General features: G+C 45.3%; 1 protein-coding gene across 1 annotated transcript; it reads right to left on the minus strand.

The window, feature by feature from the left end:
- Nucleotides 1–103: 103 nt before the first annotated feature.
- LOC115027790 (gastrula zinc finger protein XlCGF26.1-like) lies at nt 104–2,622 on the minus strand. Its single transcript, XM_029461327.1, has 2 exons — nt 1,046–2,622; nt 104–462 (listed from the first exon to the last, which is right to left on the minus strand). Exons 1-2 carry the CDS (start codon nt 2,607–2,609, stop codon nt 308–310), a joined length of 1,719 nt encoding a protein of 572 aa, XP_029317187.1. The 5' UTR covers nt 2,610–2,622; the 3' UTR covers nt 104–307.
- Nucleotides 2,623–18,907: the final 16,285 nt, after the last annotated feature.

Below are 18,907 nucleotides of genomic sequence, written 5' to 3' on the forward strand. Positions count from 1 at the left end.
TGGCTGGCTCCATAATGATCCAATACAAACGCAATACCAACAACTCAACAGCAACAACGCATACTACGACAACAACAACCCACAAAATTCGCGGTTATATAAAGTGTTGATTATGAGGGGGCTCAATTGCGGTTTGCTCCCCCTTATATTTCGAATCGCACGCCAAACCCGCGAGGCTTCGAACGTCATCACATACGTCATCGACACAAGCCTCGATACGCACTTCACAAAAATATTCCGCGATTTTGTTTTACAAGAATATGGCTTCTCCCCTGTGTTGGTTCTCATGTGGTCATTCAAGTGACCATTATCTCTGAAAGCTGGTGCAGAGTTCCTCCTGCTCCTCTTTAATCTGTGGAGGCTCTGGGTCCTCTTGGTCCAGACTGGAGTTCCTCTCCTGAATACAGAGCTGCTGGTCAGAGAGGACCTTCTCCTCCTCACAGACATGTTGCTGTGGGAGCTCTGGAGGGACAGAGAACAAAAGGAATAAGATACTACTGTGGTGGCAAAGTAACAAAATGCAGACAATGGGGCAAATTAATACCAGTTTATATTTAAACACATGGAATTATATATAAATCTAATTCCTCTGTTTGTTATCAAACTTATAAAAGCTGTACACACCTCATGTGAACCAACAAGCCACATTATGAAATCTCTTCCACATGTTTTCCATGTAAAAGTCTTCACATGTGTGCGTTCTCATGAGGACAGTCAAGTGACTCATATCGGAAATGTTTTCTAAATGTTTCTCAACATTAAGGTGCCGTGTCATTCTTTCTTTACTTTTTAAGTCTTAAAATTGTTTTTTCATAATAATTTTATTTTTTGTGCTCGTTTATTGGAGTGAATTTAATTTATTTTAACATGTATTTGTTCATTGTTGTCATTTTCAGAATACAAAATTACATTTATTGTTGCATACATTTAGTTTTTCTTGTCTGTGCTGTGTTGCTCTGTGAAGCACTTTGGGCGCTATGTATGAATGTACTGTATGTATGAAAGGTGCAATATAAATGAAGTGGAGTTGAATATTGTTTCTCACCTGTGTGGATTCTTGTATGATGAGACGTCAATGCTGATTTCCAAGTGAATCTTTTCCCACACGAGTTGCAGGAATATGGCTTCTCCCCTGTGTGGGTTCTCATGTGGTATGTCAAGTGACTATTATTTCTGAAAGCTCTCTCACATGTTTTACATGCAAACGGCTTCTCACCTGTGTGGATTCTCGTGTGGCGTGTCAAGTGACTATGAATTGTAAAAGCTTTCCCACATGTTTTGCAGGAATATGGCTTCTCACCTGTGTGGATTCTCATGTGGTCTTTCAAGGTACCATTAGCTCTGAAAGCTTTCCCACATGTTTTGCATGCAAACGGCTTCTCACCTGTGTGGATTCTTACATGAATGTCCAATAATGATTTCTGCGTGAATCCATTCCCACACATTTTGCAAGAATATGGCTTCTCACCTGTGTGGGTTCTTACATGAATGTCCAATAATGATTTCTGCGTGAATCCATTCCCACACATTTTGCAAGAATATGGCTTCTCACCTGTGTGGGTTCTTACATGAATGTCCAATAATGATTTCTGCGTGAATCCATTCCCACACATCTTGCAAGAATATGGCTTCTCCCCTGTGTGGATTTTCATGTGGCCTTTCAAGTAACGAGCATCTCTGAAAGCTTTCCCACATGTTTTGCATGTAAACGGCTTCTCTCCTGTGTGGATTCTTGTATGACGTTTCCATGCTGATTTCTGCGTGAATCCTTTCCCACATACTTTGCAAGAATATGGCTTCTCCCCTGTGTGGGTTCTCATGTGGTCTTTCAAGGTACCATTATCTCTGAAAGCTCTCCCACATGTTTTGCATGTAAACGGCTTCTCTTCTGTGTGGATTCTTGTATGACGTTTCCATGCTGATTTAGTCGTAAATCCTTTCCCACATATTTTGCAAGAATATGGCTTCTCCCCTGTGTGGGTTCTGATGTGGATTGTCAAGGTAGCATTCATTCTGAAAGCTTTCCCACATGTTTTGCATGCAAACGGCTTCTCACCTGTGTGGGTTCTTACATGAATGTCCAATAATGATTTCTGCGTGAATCCATTCCCACACATCTTGCAAGAATATGGCTTCTCACCTGTGTGGATTTTCATGTGGCCTTTCAAGTAACGAGCATCTGTGAAAGCTTTCCCACATGTTTTGCATGTAAACGGCTTCTCTCCTGTGTGGATTCTTACATGACGTTTCCATGCTGATTTCTGCGTGAATCCTTTCCCACATGTTTTGCATGCAAACGGCTTCTCTCCTGTGTGGATTCTTATATGTCTCTCTAGTTTTGATTTCGTCTGAAAGTCTTTACCACATGTGTCACATTTTAAAGGCTGTTTACCTGTGTGAGTATCACAGTGCATCTCTGACAGGTGAGGGTTGTCTACATTGTTACTGTGACTTGTGCTTTCGTGATGTAGACTCTGTTGATTTGGCTCTGCAGTTCTAGTTGAGCCTGAGTCTCCATGCTTGCCTCCTTTCTGATCTTGGCTCTCAGCTACATGAGAGTTGTGAGAGAGGAGCTGGTGGTCACTTTCCTCATCAGTAGGAGTCAACATAAAGGTATCAGTCTCCTGCTTCAGTACAAGCTGCTCTCCCTCCTGACTGGTGCAGAGTTCCTCCTGCTCCTCTTTAATCTGTGGAGGCTCTGGGTCCTCTTGGTCCAGACTGGAGTTCCTCTCCTGAATACAGAGCTGCTGGTCAGAGAGGACCTCCTCCTCCTTACAGACATGTTGCTGTGGGAGCTCTGGAGGGACAGAGAACAAAAGGAATAGGATACTACTGCAGACATGCGAGCAAATTAGTACCAGTAACGTAATCTATTAAAACACATGGGGTTAAATATACATACAATTGCCTCCGTTTTGTGTTATTACGTTTTACTCACCTATCCTGTGTAACTTTATTTCCGGGTTCCAAACGACATCCAGCAGTCTGCGCTGACGATGGATCTCTGCCTCGTACTCGACGACAGCTTCTTGGAAAACTCCGAATATTTCTTCAGCAACAGCATTTAGTCGCTCGTTGACAAACTCTCTCAAACACTCAACTGAAGACATTGTTGCTTAACTAGAAGTCAAATATTCATCCACGCAACGACTACAACCTCGTCTCCCTGCTAGTTTCATACATCCAGAGAGCTGAGCTAACGCTAATAGTGCCTGTACTGTTTACTTCTGCTGCATGGCTTCTTCTTCTTCTTCTTCGTAGGTTTTACGGCGGGTTGTAACCAGTGTTAAGATGAATGACCGCCACCTACTGTGTTGGAGGGTGGACGAGAAACGTCTATCCCAGTGGTGGGCACACTTTTTGGCTCAGAGGCCACAATGAGCTGGGCTAGTAGTAAATAGATGGAGAGTGTTTGTGTGAACTAATATACATTACAAGTAAAAGCCATTTTGGGAACAGTGCTGTTGACAGTGCATCAAAGTTTGGTGTCAGTTTGGTTGGGGCAATTCTCAGGACAGATCTGAGGTGTTCATCAGTTAACTGGGATCTGTGGCGTGATTTGTTCATCACGCTGAACGTCTGCTCACACACGTAGGTAGAACCAAGCAACACCAGCATCCTCTGTGCCATCCTCCTAATGTTTGGAAACCTGGCTTCCGTTAGTGAAGCATAAAACTCATCCAGTTTAAGGGAGTTGAACTTCTCCTTTAAAACAGAGTCACATTGAAGATCGATCAGTTCCAATTGCAACTCTTGAAGCGCTGTTTCAGAATCTTGTGACAGGGGACATGACACCAGCTGAAGTGAATTGTCCATTTTTTCAAAATCAGAGAACCAACGGCAGAATTCTCCGTGCAGGTCGTCCAGTGATTTGCTGTATTTCTTCACATGTCGAGGAGCCTCTTTCAACGCTAGTGTGGGGAAATGAGTGAATGATTTGTTTGACATTTGTCTTGAGAATAAAGTCAACTTGGCTTTGAAGTCTTTTACATGTGCGTATATTTCGTGCACAAATTGATCTTTCCCTTGTAGCTTCATGTTCAGCTCATTCATGTGTGTCAATATATCCACAGCTAAAGCAAAATCACAAAGCCAATCTGTGTCGCTCAGCTCAAGGAAATCTTCAGCTTGCCCGATTAACTTAAAAAATAAGCTAATGTCCTCTTTGAGCTCCCACACTCGTTGACATACTTTCCCCAAACTTAACCAGCGGACATGACAGTGGTAAAGCAAGTCCTGGTGATCAGCATCAGTTTCTTCAAGGAACTTAATAAATTGACGATCCCCTTGCTCGTATAAAGTTAACAAGTTAACAAGTTTTACGAAATTCCTCCATTATCTCAAAATTGTCATTAATCCCTCTGATAGAAATTAGGAGCTGAGCGGTGTCTTTTACGTCGTTACTTTCGTCCAGTGCTAACGAGTATAACTTAAATTACTCTGCGTGATAAACTCAATTTTTCAAATTAGTTTTTTGCTCACTGGACACAAGAGACCGGCTGTTTCTACCATGCATTCTATCAAAAACTCCCCTTCGGAGAAAGACTTGCTGGCCTTTGCTAATTTGAATGCTAGCAAATAACTTGCCTTGGTGCTTGACTCTTGAATTGCAGTTTGAAGAAGAAAAATAATTTTGCTGAGTCTGTAAATTGGCTACCAACCTCTGAGCAGTAGCCGCCCGCTCTTGCGTTGACTGTTTCCTAGCGTAGTTAGCATGCTTGGTGGAAAAGTGACTGCTGATATTGTATTCTTTAAAAACCGCAACGGTTTCTTGGCAAATAAGACATACAGCCTGTGATCGCACTTTGGTGAAAAAATATTTAGCTGTCCATTCTTCACACTCGGCACTCACTGTCGACTTTTCTTTTCTTTTGTCCACTCATTGTTAAAGATATTACACTCAATGCAAAGGTGAATTGGAGAGGATAGATTCAACAGTATTTTTAGCAGTGAAAAATGACATGCTTCACTGATTCCAGGGCTCACATAATCCTGAGGGAGGTTTCCTTATGAAGTGCAGTGTTTCATTGAGTCTGGTATGTTCTACTCTCAGCCTTGTTAAGCTGTTCTCCTCTTTAGTGCTCCTTCTAGCTGTCCTCACTGTGAGGGCATTGTCAGTGGGGGTCTCTGGCCTTGTTGATGAGGCCAACTGCAGAGGGGAAGAAACTGTTCAAATGACGTGAGGTTTTGTTCCTGATGGACCGCAGCCTCCTGCCGGATGGGAGTGACTGATAAAGTCTTTGTCTAGGGTGTGAGGGGTCAGCTGCAATCTTACCTGCACGCTTCCGGGTCCTGGAGACGTATAGGTCCTGGAGGGATGGCAGATTGCAGCTCCACGGGTGCCCGCGGTCCGCTTCCGTCTGAACCACGGCTCCCTGCTCCCGAGAGGTATGAGGGTAACCACAAGGACTGCCGGGCTTTCCTAGCCCAATGCTCTCTCACCTTTGAGCTTCAACCTTCCTACTTCCCTTCAGAGCGCTCTTGTATCGCTTACATCATCACTCTCCTGACTGGAAAGGCCCGGTCATGGGCTACAGCCGTCTGGGAACAGCAGGGCCCTTCCTGTAATGACTACAGGGCCTTTACTGATGAGATGCGCCGGGTTTTCGACCATCCAGTAGGAGGTAAAGACGCTGGTAACAGACTGTTCCAGCTGCGTCAAGGCGGCTCTAGTGTGGCAGAGTATGCTGTGCTCTTCCGAACCCTGGCTCCTGTGAGTGGGTGGAATAAGGGGGCCCTGATGACAGCGTTCCAGCATGGCCTCTGTGGCGGAATCAAGGATGAGCTGGCAGCTAAAGATCCGGTGTCAGACCTGGAGTCCCTAATGGACCAGACTATCCGTCTCGATAACCGTCTGTGGGAGAGGCGTCGTGAACGACAAATGGACAGTCGCCCCAGTTCCGGAGTCACAGCTTCAACCTCCGCTCCGCTTCAGTGGCCTCAGGAACCTCAGAGTAACCCACCTTGTCCTGAGGAGCCGATGCAGCTTGGCGGTACTCGCTGCCTCTATTGTGGAGGCCCTAACCACTTTCGTTCCTCATGTCCCGAGCTTGCGGGAAAAGCCCAGCCCCGTCCAGGAGAGGGAGAACTGTGACGGGTGCGACTCTTACTCCCTCAGCCTCGACTTCGTGCCTGCAGCTCCCGGTCACCATCTCCTGGGAGAACCAACATCATCCTCTTCAGGCCCTCATTGACTCTGGTGCTGCAGGGAATTTCTTGGATCTAACCCTTGCCAGGGCCCTTCACCTGCCCATCTCCAGGCTGGACCATCCATTCTCAGTGACCGCCTTGGATGGTAGGCCCTTGGGACAAGGTACTGTGACTCATATTTCCTCTCCTGTTGTCTTGTCTATTTTTGGCAATCATCACGAAAAGATTCAGTTTAATCTTATTCATTCTCCCGAGTTCCCTGTTGTGCTAGGGTTCCCCTGGTTATCTCACCACAGCCCTCACATCAATTGGTCTTCAAGAACTGTGGTTGAGTGGGGTCCCAATTGCAAGTCCTCCTGTCTCCTCACTAGAGCTGTGCCTCCAGCCCCTAAGCTTCCTAGCTCTCTCGAGTTGTCCCGAGTCCCCTCAGAGTACCACTACCTAGCTGAGGTATTTAGCAGGAGGATGGCCACTTCCCTGCCCCCTCATAGGCCCTTTGACTGTGCCATTGATCTCCTTCCAGGCTCTTTCCCTACACGAGGTAGGATCTTCTCCCTGTCACCCGCCGAGACCCAAGGTATGGAGGATTATATCAAGGACTCCCTGACTGCTGGGATCATTCGCCCCTCGTCCTCCCCTGCTGGTGCCGGATTCTTTTTTGTTGGGAAGAAAGACGCCGGCCTCAGGCCTGTGCATAGATTACAGAGGGTTAAACAAGATCACGGTGAGGAACCGTTACCCCTTGCCTTTAATGACCACCGCTTTTGAACTCCTCCAAGGGGCAACCGTCTTCACCAAATTGGACCTCCGTAACGCCTACCACTTGGTCCGGGTCAGGGAGGGTGACGAGTGGAAGACGGCGTTCAACACACCAACGGGCCACTACGAGTACTTAGTGATGCCGTTTGACTTAACCAACGCCCCGGCAGTGTTCCAGGCACTCATCAACGAGGTATTGAGAGAGACGTTGAACCGTTTTGTCTTTGTTTATTTGGATGACATTTTGATTTTCTCCAAGTCCCTCCATGAACATGTACATCATGTCAGAGTCGTCCTCCAGCGCCTGTTGGAAAGCCACCTCTTTGTCAAACCTGAGAAGTGTGAATTCCATGTCTCCGAGATGTCCTTTTTGGGCTTCATCCTGTCCAAAGGGAGTCTCATCACGGACCCCAAGAAGACTCAAGTTATCCGGGATTGGCCCCAACCCTCTTCGGTCAAGGAGGTACAACAGTTCATTGGCTTTGCCAATTTTTATAGGAAGTTTATCAGGAACTTCAGTGCTGTTGCCGCCCCCATGACCGATCTCACCAAGAAGAAATCTGGCCCCTTTAAGTGGTCTCCAGTGGCAGAGCGGGCCTTCCAGGATCTGAAGGTGAGATTTTCCTCCGCCCCCATCCTTACCTTACCCGACCCCTCCCTCCCCTTCATGGTTGAGGTGGACGCTTCGGATGTGGCAGTGGGGGCTGTGCTCTCTCAGCGTCCGGCTGATTGCAAACTCCATCCGTGTGCCTTCTTCTCTGCTCGCCTTTCGCCTGCTGAGAGGAACTATGATGTTGGAGATCGTGAGCTCCTGGCTATCAAGATGGCCTTGGAGGAGTGGCGCCACTGGCTGGAGGGGGCCCAACACCCTTTTGTTGTTTGGACCGACCACAAAAACCTGGAGTACATTCAGAGGGCCAAACGTCTCAACCCCAGGCAGGCAAGGTGGGCTCTTTTTTTTAATAGATTTGATTTTGTTTTGTCCTTCCGCCCCGGTTCAAAGAACCAGAAGCCTGATGCACTCTCTAGACTGTTTCACAGGTCAGATGGTGAGAGAGTTCCAGTACCCATCCTCCCGAGCTCGAGGATTGTGGCTCCTGTCCGATGGGGAGTCGAGTCACTGGTTCGCCAGGCCCAGAAGAGGGAGCCAGACCCCGGGAATGGACCCTCCAACCGGGTATTTGTCCCAACTGTGGTGCGATCCCGAGTTCTGCAGTGGGGGCATTCTTCACGCCTTACCAGCCACCCGGGAGCACGCAGGACTCTGGAGTTTGTTAAGAGGCGGTTCTGGTGGTCTGGCATGAATGCGGATGTGAGGTCCTTTGTTGCTGCTTGCTCTGTCTGTGCCCAGAGTAAGAGCGCCCGTACCGCCTCATGGTTTCCTTCACCCTCTACCCATCCCCAAGCGGCCCTGGTCCCACATCTCCTTGGACTTTGTTACAGGCCTTCCCCCCTCTCAGGGAAACACAGTCATTTTGGTTATTGTCGACCGCTTTTCCAAGGCGTGTCGGGTCGTTCCCCTGCCCAAACTCCCTTCGGCACTAGAGACCGCCGAGGCTGTGTGCCATAATGTCTTCAGGTTCTTTGGTCTCCCCCTGGATGTGGTCTCGGATCGTGGGCCCCAGTTTACCGCGCAGTTTTGGAGGGCCTTCTGCAAGTTGATTGGGGCTACGGTCAGTCTCTCCTCAGGGTTCCATCCTGAGTCCAATGGTCAGACTGAGATCAGACGTCAGACGTCACTACTCACTACTCTATGCTGAGGAGTATGCAAAATACCAGGGAGATGAGAGAGAGGACCGGGTCGCCAATCTTAAAACATGTCTACTGAGGCAACAAGATTCTTTCAAGAAAGCAAGCAAAGAGAGTGATGCGGCAGTCGAAGCTAGATACGTGCTGAGTGAGATGATTGCTAAGGCGGGAAAGCCATTCAAAGACTGCGAGTTCATCAAAAAGTGCATGTTACAGGCTGCAAGTAGAGTCTGTCCGGAAAATAAGGGTCAGTTAAGCAACATCAGCCTTTCAGCCAACACAGTGGCAGAGGGCATTTCTGACCTGCCAGGTAACATATATGATCAACTGCGTAAGAAAGCCAAACATTTCCGTGCATACTCAGTCGCTCTTGATGAGAGCACTGGTGGCACTTGTTCAAAGAAAACTGGGAGATGAGGGTGTGGAGGAGGCCATTGCTCTGCACTGCATTATCCATCAGCAGGCCCTTTGCAGCAAATGCCTGAAGTTTGACAATGTGATGTCTGTCGTTGTGAAATGCATAAACCATATCAGATCCAGGGGCTTAAAGCACCGCCAATTCTGCACCTTTTTGGAGGAAATAGAGTCAGCATATGAGGATGTGCTCTACTTCACCGAGGTACGTTGGCTCAGCAGGGGAAACGTCTTGAAGAGGTTTTTTGAGTTGAGAGCAGAAGTGAAAGCCTTCATGGAGAAGGATGGGATGGCTGTTCCTGTGCTAAGTGATCCCAAATGGCTCATGGACTTAGCTTTTCTTGTTGACGTCACACAGGAGCTGAATGTACTAAACAAGAAATTACAAGGCCAGGGGCAGCTGGTCAGTGCTGCCTATGACAACGTCAGAGCATTCTCCACAAACTTGTGTTATGGAAAGCCCAGCTCTCTCAGACAAACTTCTGCCATTTCCCAGCATGCAAGGCACTCATGGATGTGGGCACACCATTCAGTGGTGATAAATATGCTGATGATCCATTGTAAAGCTACAGGAGGATTTGATCACAGGTTTGCAGACAAAAGATATCCTCCGTGAACATCGTCACATCGATAAAAGCCCATGAACAGGTGTTGCAATCTGTGAAATCAGCTGATCGATTTTTACATTGTGCGATCATAAACAGTCATAACTTAATATCTCGTGCGCTCATCACTGGTTTTAGCGCGGGTTTCAGCATTAGATTGACAATTCATTTGAGCCAATCGGAGCTTCGATGGGTTTTTTACAACCTTCATGAGCCAATGAGTGTCAACTTGATAAGAAAGTGCCCGCCCTCTTCTTTTGTTACAGACTGACCCAGGATCAGCTCAGCATCCTGGTGGCGTTCGCATCGTATAGACAATGAACAAACAATAATGCGATCTCGTTCGTTAGATGCGTCACTTCCCATGGTTTGTTTTTTCAAAATAAAATGTATTTTCAAAATGATATTTATTATTTATTGTTCAGACAAAAAAAACATAAAAGTATTAGAAGAAAATGTGTTTATACTTCACTTACTCTTTGTGATTACTACTAACAGGGAATATGGGTATATAATAGTTATCTATAAATAAATAAAAATAATATTTATTAAGGAGACCCCTCAAAGGTCATGAGGAAGTGACCTTCACATCTGGAATAGATTGCCTTTGTGCCATGGAGTCTGGGGTAATTCAATATATGTTACAATAGTTGCCACTTTAGTTTGTATTTGTATTTGTGTGGTGTGTCAGGATTACTACACAGATGTGGAAATTAATGTAATTTTAAAATTATTTGTATATCTTGACAAGTTGTTTTGATCATAAAGTAAAATACTATATTGTTCCAGATACCTGTGACTGTGAAATGTTTTGTACCTGATACACTGTGATCTGTAAGTTGTAATGCAACTAAATGATAAACTGAGGCATAATATTGTTGAAATTGCACTTTTAGGTTGTTCATAATGTTTTGTAAAAAGATAGTTCAATAAATGTGAACATTTTCAGAATGTACTTGTATTTTTCTGTACTAAAACAAAGGGAAACATTTTGAGATCTCGTTATTTACAGGTTATTATGATATGATTTTACTAGTCCGGCCCACTTGAGATCAAATTGGGCTGCAGGTGGCCCCTGAACGAAAATGAGTTTGACACCCCTGATATAAAAGACATTCACTGATATCTCAGTGTCAATGTTCACCAACTACTTTTCAAAGTAAGCACCAGTAAATAAAATATGAATCATTTAAGCTGTTGTAGCATTACACAATATTATATGTTTGTGTAAAATGAGTAGGCCTACTTTTTTTTACAATTTTACTTTAATGAAGTTTCAGAGAACTAATCACTGCCCTGTAATATGACTGGATATTGTTCATTAGATATTACTCACTTGAGTTTATCCCATAAACAATAAACACTAACAAAACAAATCTGTTTTGATACTACTTTACGTATTCTGAGTGCTGAGAGAGCATATGAGTTCAGATGAGCAACATTATTCATCTCACTCAGTTTTTCTCCAGTTGGTTTGCCTCAAAAAGTCCAAACACTTTGGCTTTGTGAGCTCTTTGTCTGTAAAATAGTAAAAATACAATAAATGTTTTTATCATACCCGAATGATTTGCTGTAAATTTTCATGAACAGATATGTATGTACTGTCACGATATGGTACAGGAAAGGACCCAAATGCAGAAGATTTAGATTTGCAGAAAGGTGGAGCCGCTCAGGAGGCCAGCGGAGAGAACGGCCTGAAGACCGGCAAAGCTGCTCTGGAGGCTGGCCCGGAGTCACTGGGGTCTCTAGAGTCCAGGGAAACCTGGGAACTGGGGTCAGAGGCAAGGAGAGCGCAGGGACTGCAGCAGTCCGGCAGCAGCTTTAACGGATGTCTGTGGAGGTCCGGCATCGGGAATGGGGGTCTGCGGTGGTCCGGCAATGGGAATGGGGGTCTGCGGAGGGCCGGCAGCGGGAACGGGAGTCTGCTGGCGGTCCGGCAGAAGGAACGGGAGTCTGCAGAGTTCCGGCAGCAAAAATGGAGGTCTGCGAAGGTTCGGCAGCAGGAACAGAGGTCTGCGGAGATCCGGCAGCAGGAACAGAGGTCTGCGGAGGTCTCAGGAAAAAGGTGGAGCCGCTCAGGAGGCCGGCAGAGAGAACGCCCTGAAGGCCGGCAAAGCTGCTCTGGAGGCTGGCCCGGAGTCACTGGGGTCTCTGGAGTCCAGGGGAACCTGGGAACTGGGGTCTCGAGAAGCGAGGAGAGCGAAAGGACTGGGGTCTCGAGAGTCGAGGGGAGCGAAGGGACAGGGGTCACGAGAGTCAAGGAGAGCGCAGGGACTGGGTCACGAGAGGCAAGGAGAGCGCAGGGACTGCAGCGGTCCAGCAGCAGCTTTAGCGGATGTCTGTGGAGGTCCGGCATCGGGAACGGGGTCTGCGGTGGTCCGGCAATGGGAACGGGGGTCTGCGGAGGGCCGGCAGCGGGAACGGGAGTCTGCGGTGGTCCGGCAGAAAGAACGGGAGTCTGCAGAGTTCCGGCAGCAAGAATGGAGGTCTGCGAATGTTCGGATGTTCATTGTAATGTCCTCAATCTTGAGTGAAAGAGTTAATGTAGTGAGAGGAACATACAGAGAGATGAGGTTTAGTTGGAGTCTTGGAAGATGTTCTACTAAACTCTGAGAATATTGTTTACTAAGTTAAAGTGTATTTGCTTTTAATTCGTGTTCTAAAAGTATTCTTTGTTTACCACTAGTCTTGATAGCTGAGTGAGTTTCAATTGTTGGCCGTCTGTCAGGGCCATGTGCTGGACTGATTACAGTGGGTGTGGCTAACACAGCTGTAGCCACCCAAGTAATCAAGTCTTAATTGAAAGAAACAGCATTAGTTTGAAGCGGCAGCTCCAGCGGCAACCTCATCAGACGAAGACTATGGAAGACAAAGACAAAGGAGTCTTTTGCAGGAGTATAAGTGGGAGTGCACAGACAACACTACTGGGCTATTTATCTCGTTTTGCTTTCTGTTGTCTGTTCCCCCCGCTCCTCCCATACCCAACAACTACCGGTCAGCTACTCGCGAGTTCATCTCTGGCTACGCCTCCCAGCAATCCCTCGACTTCTTTGCTATCACTGAGACTTGGATCACACCTGATAACACATCCCCCCTTCTGCTCTCTCCACAGCCTACTCCTTCACCCACTCACCCAGACCCACTGGCAGAGAAGGCAAGCACTGGTCTGCTGATCTCCCCCAAATTAAGTTTTTCTCTTTATCCATTGCCACATTTGACCCACTCCTCTTTCGAATTTCATGCTGTCACTGTAACTAAGCCAGTTACATTAAACATGGTTGTTCTTTTCTGTCATCCAGGTCCTTAAGGGGAGTTTTTAGAAGAAATTGGTCGTTCTCCTATCTAACATCCCTGAAATTGGCCCCCTTCTCGTACTTCTCGGTGATTTCAACATCCAGTCAGAGAAGTCAACAGATCTATTATCTCTCCTATATTATTGTGCTCTCTCCCTGCCCCCACCTATTCACAAAGCTGGCAATAACCTTCACCTCATACTCACTAGAAACTGTTCTACCTCTAACCTCTCCGTAACCCCGCTTCACATCTCCCCTCTCACGATCTAACTAACCTATCTCCCCAAATACTGTACCTGTCCGCCATAACCTTCGCTCTCTCTCTTGCCTCAGCTGTCCTCTCGGCCCTTCCTTCACCTGACTCCTTCTCACTCATGCTTGACAACTCTGCCACAGACACTCTCCTCTCTACTCTGTTCTCCTCTCTGGACGCCCTCTGTCCTCTCACCTTGCAGCAGGTTTGCAACCTCCTGGCCTTTCAAACTCTTCTCTCTTCATTCTCTCCCATTTATTCCCAAAACACTTGAACGTGCAGTCTTTACTCAACTCTTGTCTTACCTTCACCAAAACAACCTTCTTGGTCCACACCAATGTGGTTTCAAAGTAGGCCACTCAACTGAGACTGCCCTCATCGCTGTTACTGAGGAACTTCACACTGCTAGATCAGCCTCTCTCTGCTCTGGTGTCATCCTTCTGGACCTTTCTGCTACGTTCAAAACAGTGAACCACCAGATCCTCCTCTCTGGGATTCTCAGGCTATGCTCTCTCCCTGCTCAAATCCTACCTACAGGACTGCACCTACAGGGTAACTTAGAGAGGGTCTCTGTCGGACCCTCGTCAACTCACCACTGGGGTTCCTCAGGGCTCTGTCCTGGGTCCCCTCCTCTTTTCTCTGTACACCAACTTACTTAGCTCTGTCATTCACATGCATGGCTTCTACTACCACAGCTACGCAGATGACACTCAACTGATTCTGTCTTTTCCCAGATCTGAAACCAAGGTGCAGTCACGGATCTCGGCTTGTTTGGCGGACGTCTCTCAGTGGATGGCCGCACACCACTTGAAACTCAACCTTGACAAGACCGAACAGCTTTTCCTTCTGGGGAACGGCTCTCCCATCCAAGACCTTACCATCAACATCGGCTCCTGGGTTGTTTCCCCGACTCGGACTGCAAGGAATCTGGGTGTGACACTGGACGACCAACTGTCCTTCAGATCCAACATCGCTGCAACAACCTGCTCCTGCAAACACACTTTTTACAACATCAGGAGGATACGTCCCCGACTGACTCAGAATGCGACGCAGGTTCTTGTCCAGGCTCTTGTCATCTCATTTGGCTTTGGCTTGAAGCTTTTGTACTGCACTGAAATAATTAAACGTACGTAAATGTACTTACAAGATTCTTGTTGTTCGGAGTTGTATCCTCATGATTGTTTGCACTTATTGTAAATCGCGTTGGACAAAAGCGCCAGATAAATTAACTGTAATGTAATATATCAAATATAACAGCACAATGATCTGACAGACAAGCATCAATTATTTCCATATTGCAGATCAGAAAACCAGACGATAACACTAGGTCAACTGAGGGCCTAGGTTGTGAGTATGTCCGGTGGAAAGCAGAGCAAGATTTAAACGCTCAACCAGATGCATAAATTCACTTACAAGAGGCTTAGCAGGACAGCGGACATGAATATTAAAATCTCCAAGAATCAGAAATTGATCAAAGTTGGGCATAGTGGAGGAAGTATACCTGGTCTGACAGGAGTGCCTTAGAATGGAATGGGATTTTTAAATTGATGGTTTGAATTCTCATTCTTTCACTTTGTCTACTGCAGATGTAATTTTGGATGTCTTCTTCTTTGTTGTTTTCAAAGAAAGTTTGCATCCAAAAATCCACCCCTCGTCCCATTCTCTAATAAAAAATATTAAATCAATGTACACTCTGAGATTACCATTTTAGCTAATTTCTCTGTACATAAATCTGCTGAATAACTGAAATACAAGAGAACTGAAATAGAAATTAGGCGAGAGATATAAAGGAGATCTTTAAGGGAAGTAAATTCATTTATTGTAATTACTTGGCATGAAATACAACACATACCATTAACTCCATGTTCATACAAATGCATATACAAAATTTAAAATGAAAAAATAAATAAGAAAATATTAATGAACGTTGATCGGATTACATTTTTTATCACAATGTTTGCACCATTTAGAAAGAAATTACTTGATTGCATCTCTTCAAGACAATGTTTACACACATTCATTATTTACAAACCATAAAATGTGATGCACCATTCTACCTTGGTAACAAACATGTGTGATATGAATACGTTCTCCTTGAGCTTCTATATCTTCTGGCTTTTCCAGCAATATGTTCTGTCACAGTCGGTCTTCAAACAATGTGCAGCAGTATAACAAATTATGTGAACAGTGTTGCTACAATTATCCATGCTCAGTGTCATCGTTGTTCAATTAAAACGTTGCCTACAATGAAGTAACATTCATCTGGTTAACAGTTTGTTCATCATTGTCAGTTATATTAACTTTCCCCCTAAAAAGGTCCAGTGTGTAGGATTTAGTGGTATCTAGCGGTGAGGTTGCAGGTGCAACTAACTGAATACTCCTCCGCTCACCTCCTTTTCCAAGCGTTGAGAGAACCTACAGTGGCTTCTGGTAACGTAAAAACAGGAAAGGCCCTTTCTAGAGCCAGAGTTTGGTTCGTCTGTTCTGGGATACTAAAGAGGCAACATGGTGGTCTCAGTGGAAGAGGACACACTCCTCATGTAGATATGAAGGGCTCATTCTAATCAACGATTCTTAGTTTCAGGTGATTATAGACAAAAGAAAACAGTTATGAATACTATATTCCATTTCTGCCAATAGATCCACCTGAATCCTAAAGCTGAGTTCTCCTGCTCGCGGAGCCATGCAGGGACTGCCTGCATGTACCAGTATGCATTACGCGCGAACTTCTGAAGCCCAGCATCCCACCAGCCATTTCCTCTATCACAGCTGCATTTACACCTGTACGTTCAGGTGATCAAGCACTATCCCGTTGCACTCCAATAATCCAAAACAGACGGACAATCTTCCTCTAACGAAGAAATAACCTCAGTGACCTCATTGCTGAGGTAGTGTGTAGAAATAGTGTGTGATCCAACACTTATTACAGAGTGTTACCATGAAGTCAGGAGTGTCAAACTCCTTTTAGTTCCTCCTGTTACTCTTTAATCTCTGGAACCTCTGTGATGCAGTGATGCAGCTTTTCCCCCCATGTGCGTTCTCATGTGGACTTTCAAGGTACTATTACGCTGGAATTTCTTTTTGCATGTTTTACAAGAATATGGCTTCTCACCTGTGTGGGTTCTCATGTGGCGTGTCAAGGTTAAATTAAATCTGAAAGCTTTCCCACATGTTTTGCATGCAAACGGCTTCTCACCTGTGTGGATTCTCAGATGTCTCTCTAGTAATGATTTATACTGAAAGTATTTTCCACATGTGTCACATTTTAAAGGCTGTTTATCTGTGTGAGTATCACAGTGCATCTCTGACAGGCAGTGGCGGGCTATGAATTTCACACCTAGGCCTTCAGTGATGTCATACACAGTCCTACCTGAATTATTCCCCCTCTTAATACCATCATTAATCATTAATCATCGTTGCATCACCTTAACATAGTCAAGTACAACAGAGTTATATTAATATTTCCGAAGCATTTATAATCAATAAATCCGCATTTACAATTAAGAGTGTTAAACTACCAGCTTTAAGATCGCTAGGATACTGTCAACACTTAAAAATAAAAGGAGCTTTTAAGGGATTAATCTACAAAGTTTTATTAAGTCCACTAAAAGTATGTGAGCTTTAACAAGTGTGTTCACTAAATAGTGCATTGTCGCACTTAAAGCAGCTTCATTTAAGAAACGTGACGATAAAGAATAAAGACACATAAACTATTCACTGAAAAGAAAAGAAAACAAACAAATAATGTGCATTTGTTCATGAGGATATATTTGCGACAGTGGTGAAAGTGTATTCCTAGCCTTGAATGTCCACTTTGATAAAGGTTAAACCAAAACATTTCAACAAGTCTCCTTGAGTACTGTTACTGCACAGCTGAGCCAGTGCGCCACACACATCTCTACATCTCTTGCAGAAGCATCAAACATTTTATGTATTTGTCAAAAAACTAAACGCTTGTAACTCACCAAAACAACTGATTATTTGAACACAAAATCCATCCTCCTTTCTTTCTTCAAGAACACTTCAATGACTCTGTTGTACAGTTTATCTGTGCATTTCAGTTCCACCAATAAGTCCTTTTCTATAGACATGGAGGCTAATGCTGAAAGCCGAGTCTGTCCAGCAGCATTTCTGCCATAAGTTTTAATTCGCTTTAAGGCCGAGAATGACCGCTCGGCAGAAGCAGTGGACACAGGGATAGTCACTGCCACACATGCCAATGTGTAAAGCTGCCCCATGCTCTAACTCAGATTTTTCTGCTTAAGGAAATCAAGGAGATCAGTGGGACTTTTCCCTTCAAAGTTATGGCATACATTACAGTCAGTTCTGTTTTTAGCCGGAACAGATCGAACAGTGTTCCGTGACTCTGTGTTAAGCTGGAGAAGGCTATTTGCAGGAATTTTTTCCGGTAAGTCTGAAAGTGCTGGGGGTCGAGGAGGGAGAGAAACATACATTTTTCGTGGTCTTGAAACCTATTCCGTATCTGGCAAAGAATATTGCTGTGAAGTTGTTGGTAGTGTGTGCGAAGGTCTCCTTGTGCTGTACGTGGGCCTCTGCGTGCTCTCGGACCACTTGAGGTGCACGCTGTGTCCTCGTAGATCTGACTAAACCGGCACCTCTCTCGCTCAATTGTGTCACAAAACTCGTTCACCCTTGTCAGACAGAATTGCACATCCAATGTTTGTTTCTGTAATATTCCAAAGAGCACATCTGAATGCTTAAAAATCCCATTGAATGTTTCAAGCAAAAAACAAAACTCAAAATCATCCAGACGTGCATTAAATCCATCAGCGCTAAGCACAGTATCCCCATCATACTCCTCATGATGTTCCAGTATGTGGTCAAACAGCTCCTTTAGGGCAACTCTCTTCTCAAAGACTGAATTGACCAATCTCGATGTATATTGCCACATTAGGAAGACGACGCTTGTAAATGTCATCCAGCAGTTGCGTGCACTTAGGGGATCTGGAGAGCTTTTTTATCTCCATTTTGATCTCTTCTCCCATCACTTCAGCAATAGCATGAATCAGGTCGTTTTGTATTTTGCCTGAAGTCCCAGTAAACACTTTGTTTGTGGACAGGTGGTAATGCAAATCTGTCTTGTTTTCAGCAAGAAAAGAAAGAAGTTCCACGTAGTTTCCTCTGTTTGTGGACTCGGCACTGTCATCATGTCCTCTAAATGAAAGTTCCTGTTTACCCAAAAACAGGACACAATCAATCAGTCTTTTCAATATTTCCCTATTTTTGTTCACCCTTTCGTTGTGGAGCTCCGTTTCCCTGCGCATTTGATCGTTGAGCTTTAGATCCACTCGGGTATCCCCAAAGGTTTTCAAAAGCACCGTAGCTTGTAAGTGCCCAGCCGTGCTTTGGTGTCTCGTTGCTGCCTTGGTTAGACAACTCAAGTTTGCAAACCCAGTGTGACTCCAAACACCAAATCGATCCGTTTTAAATAGGGCAGGCATTCCCAGCAGTACAATTTGCAGTGCCTCTCAGAGGCTGTGAGCCAGGGGTACCGCTCGTAGTTCGTGATTTGAAAGTGGCGGACAAACCCTTTTCCCACCTGTGATAGACTCGCTAGCGTCGGAGTTGGCCTTTCTCTTCTAACGATATCTAGCTTTTCTTGAAAAGTTTGTCTCGAAAATGGCGGTGTAATTATATCTGCGACCAAATCGATATCTTCTCCT

This window comes from Cottoperca gobio, chromosome 1, assembly GCF_900634415.1.
Source record: "Cottoperca gobio chromosome 1, fCotGob3.1, whole genome shotgun sequence".
Lineage (NCBI taxonomy): Eukaryota > Metazoa > Chordata > Actinopteri > Perciformes > Bovichtidae > Cottoperca > Cottoperca gobio.

Excerpts from the sequence above, each read along its gene's own strand:
- LOC115027790 (XM_029461327.1), bottom strand. The coding sequence starts at position 2,609 with ATGTTGACTCCTACTGATGAGGAAAGTGACCACCAGCTCCTCTCTCAC. Across the intron at positions 463-1,045 it reads TCATACAAGAATCCACACAG|AGCTCCCACAGCAACATGTC; the intron begins GTGAGAAACAAT and ends CTGTCCCTCCAG.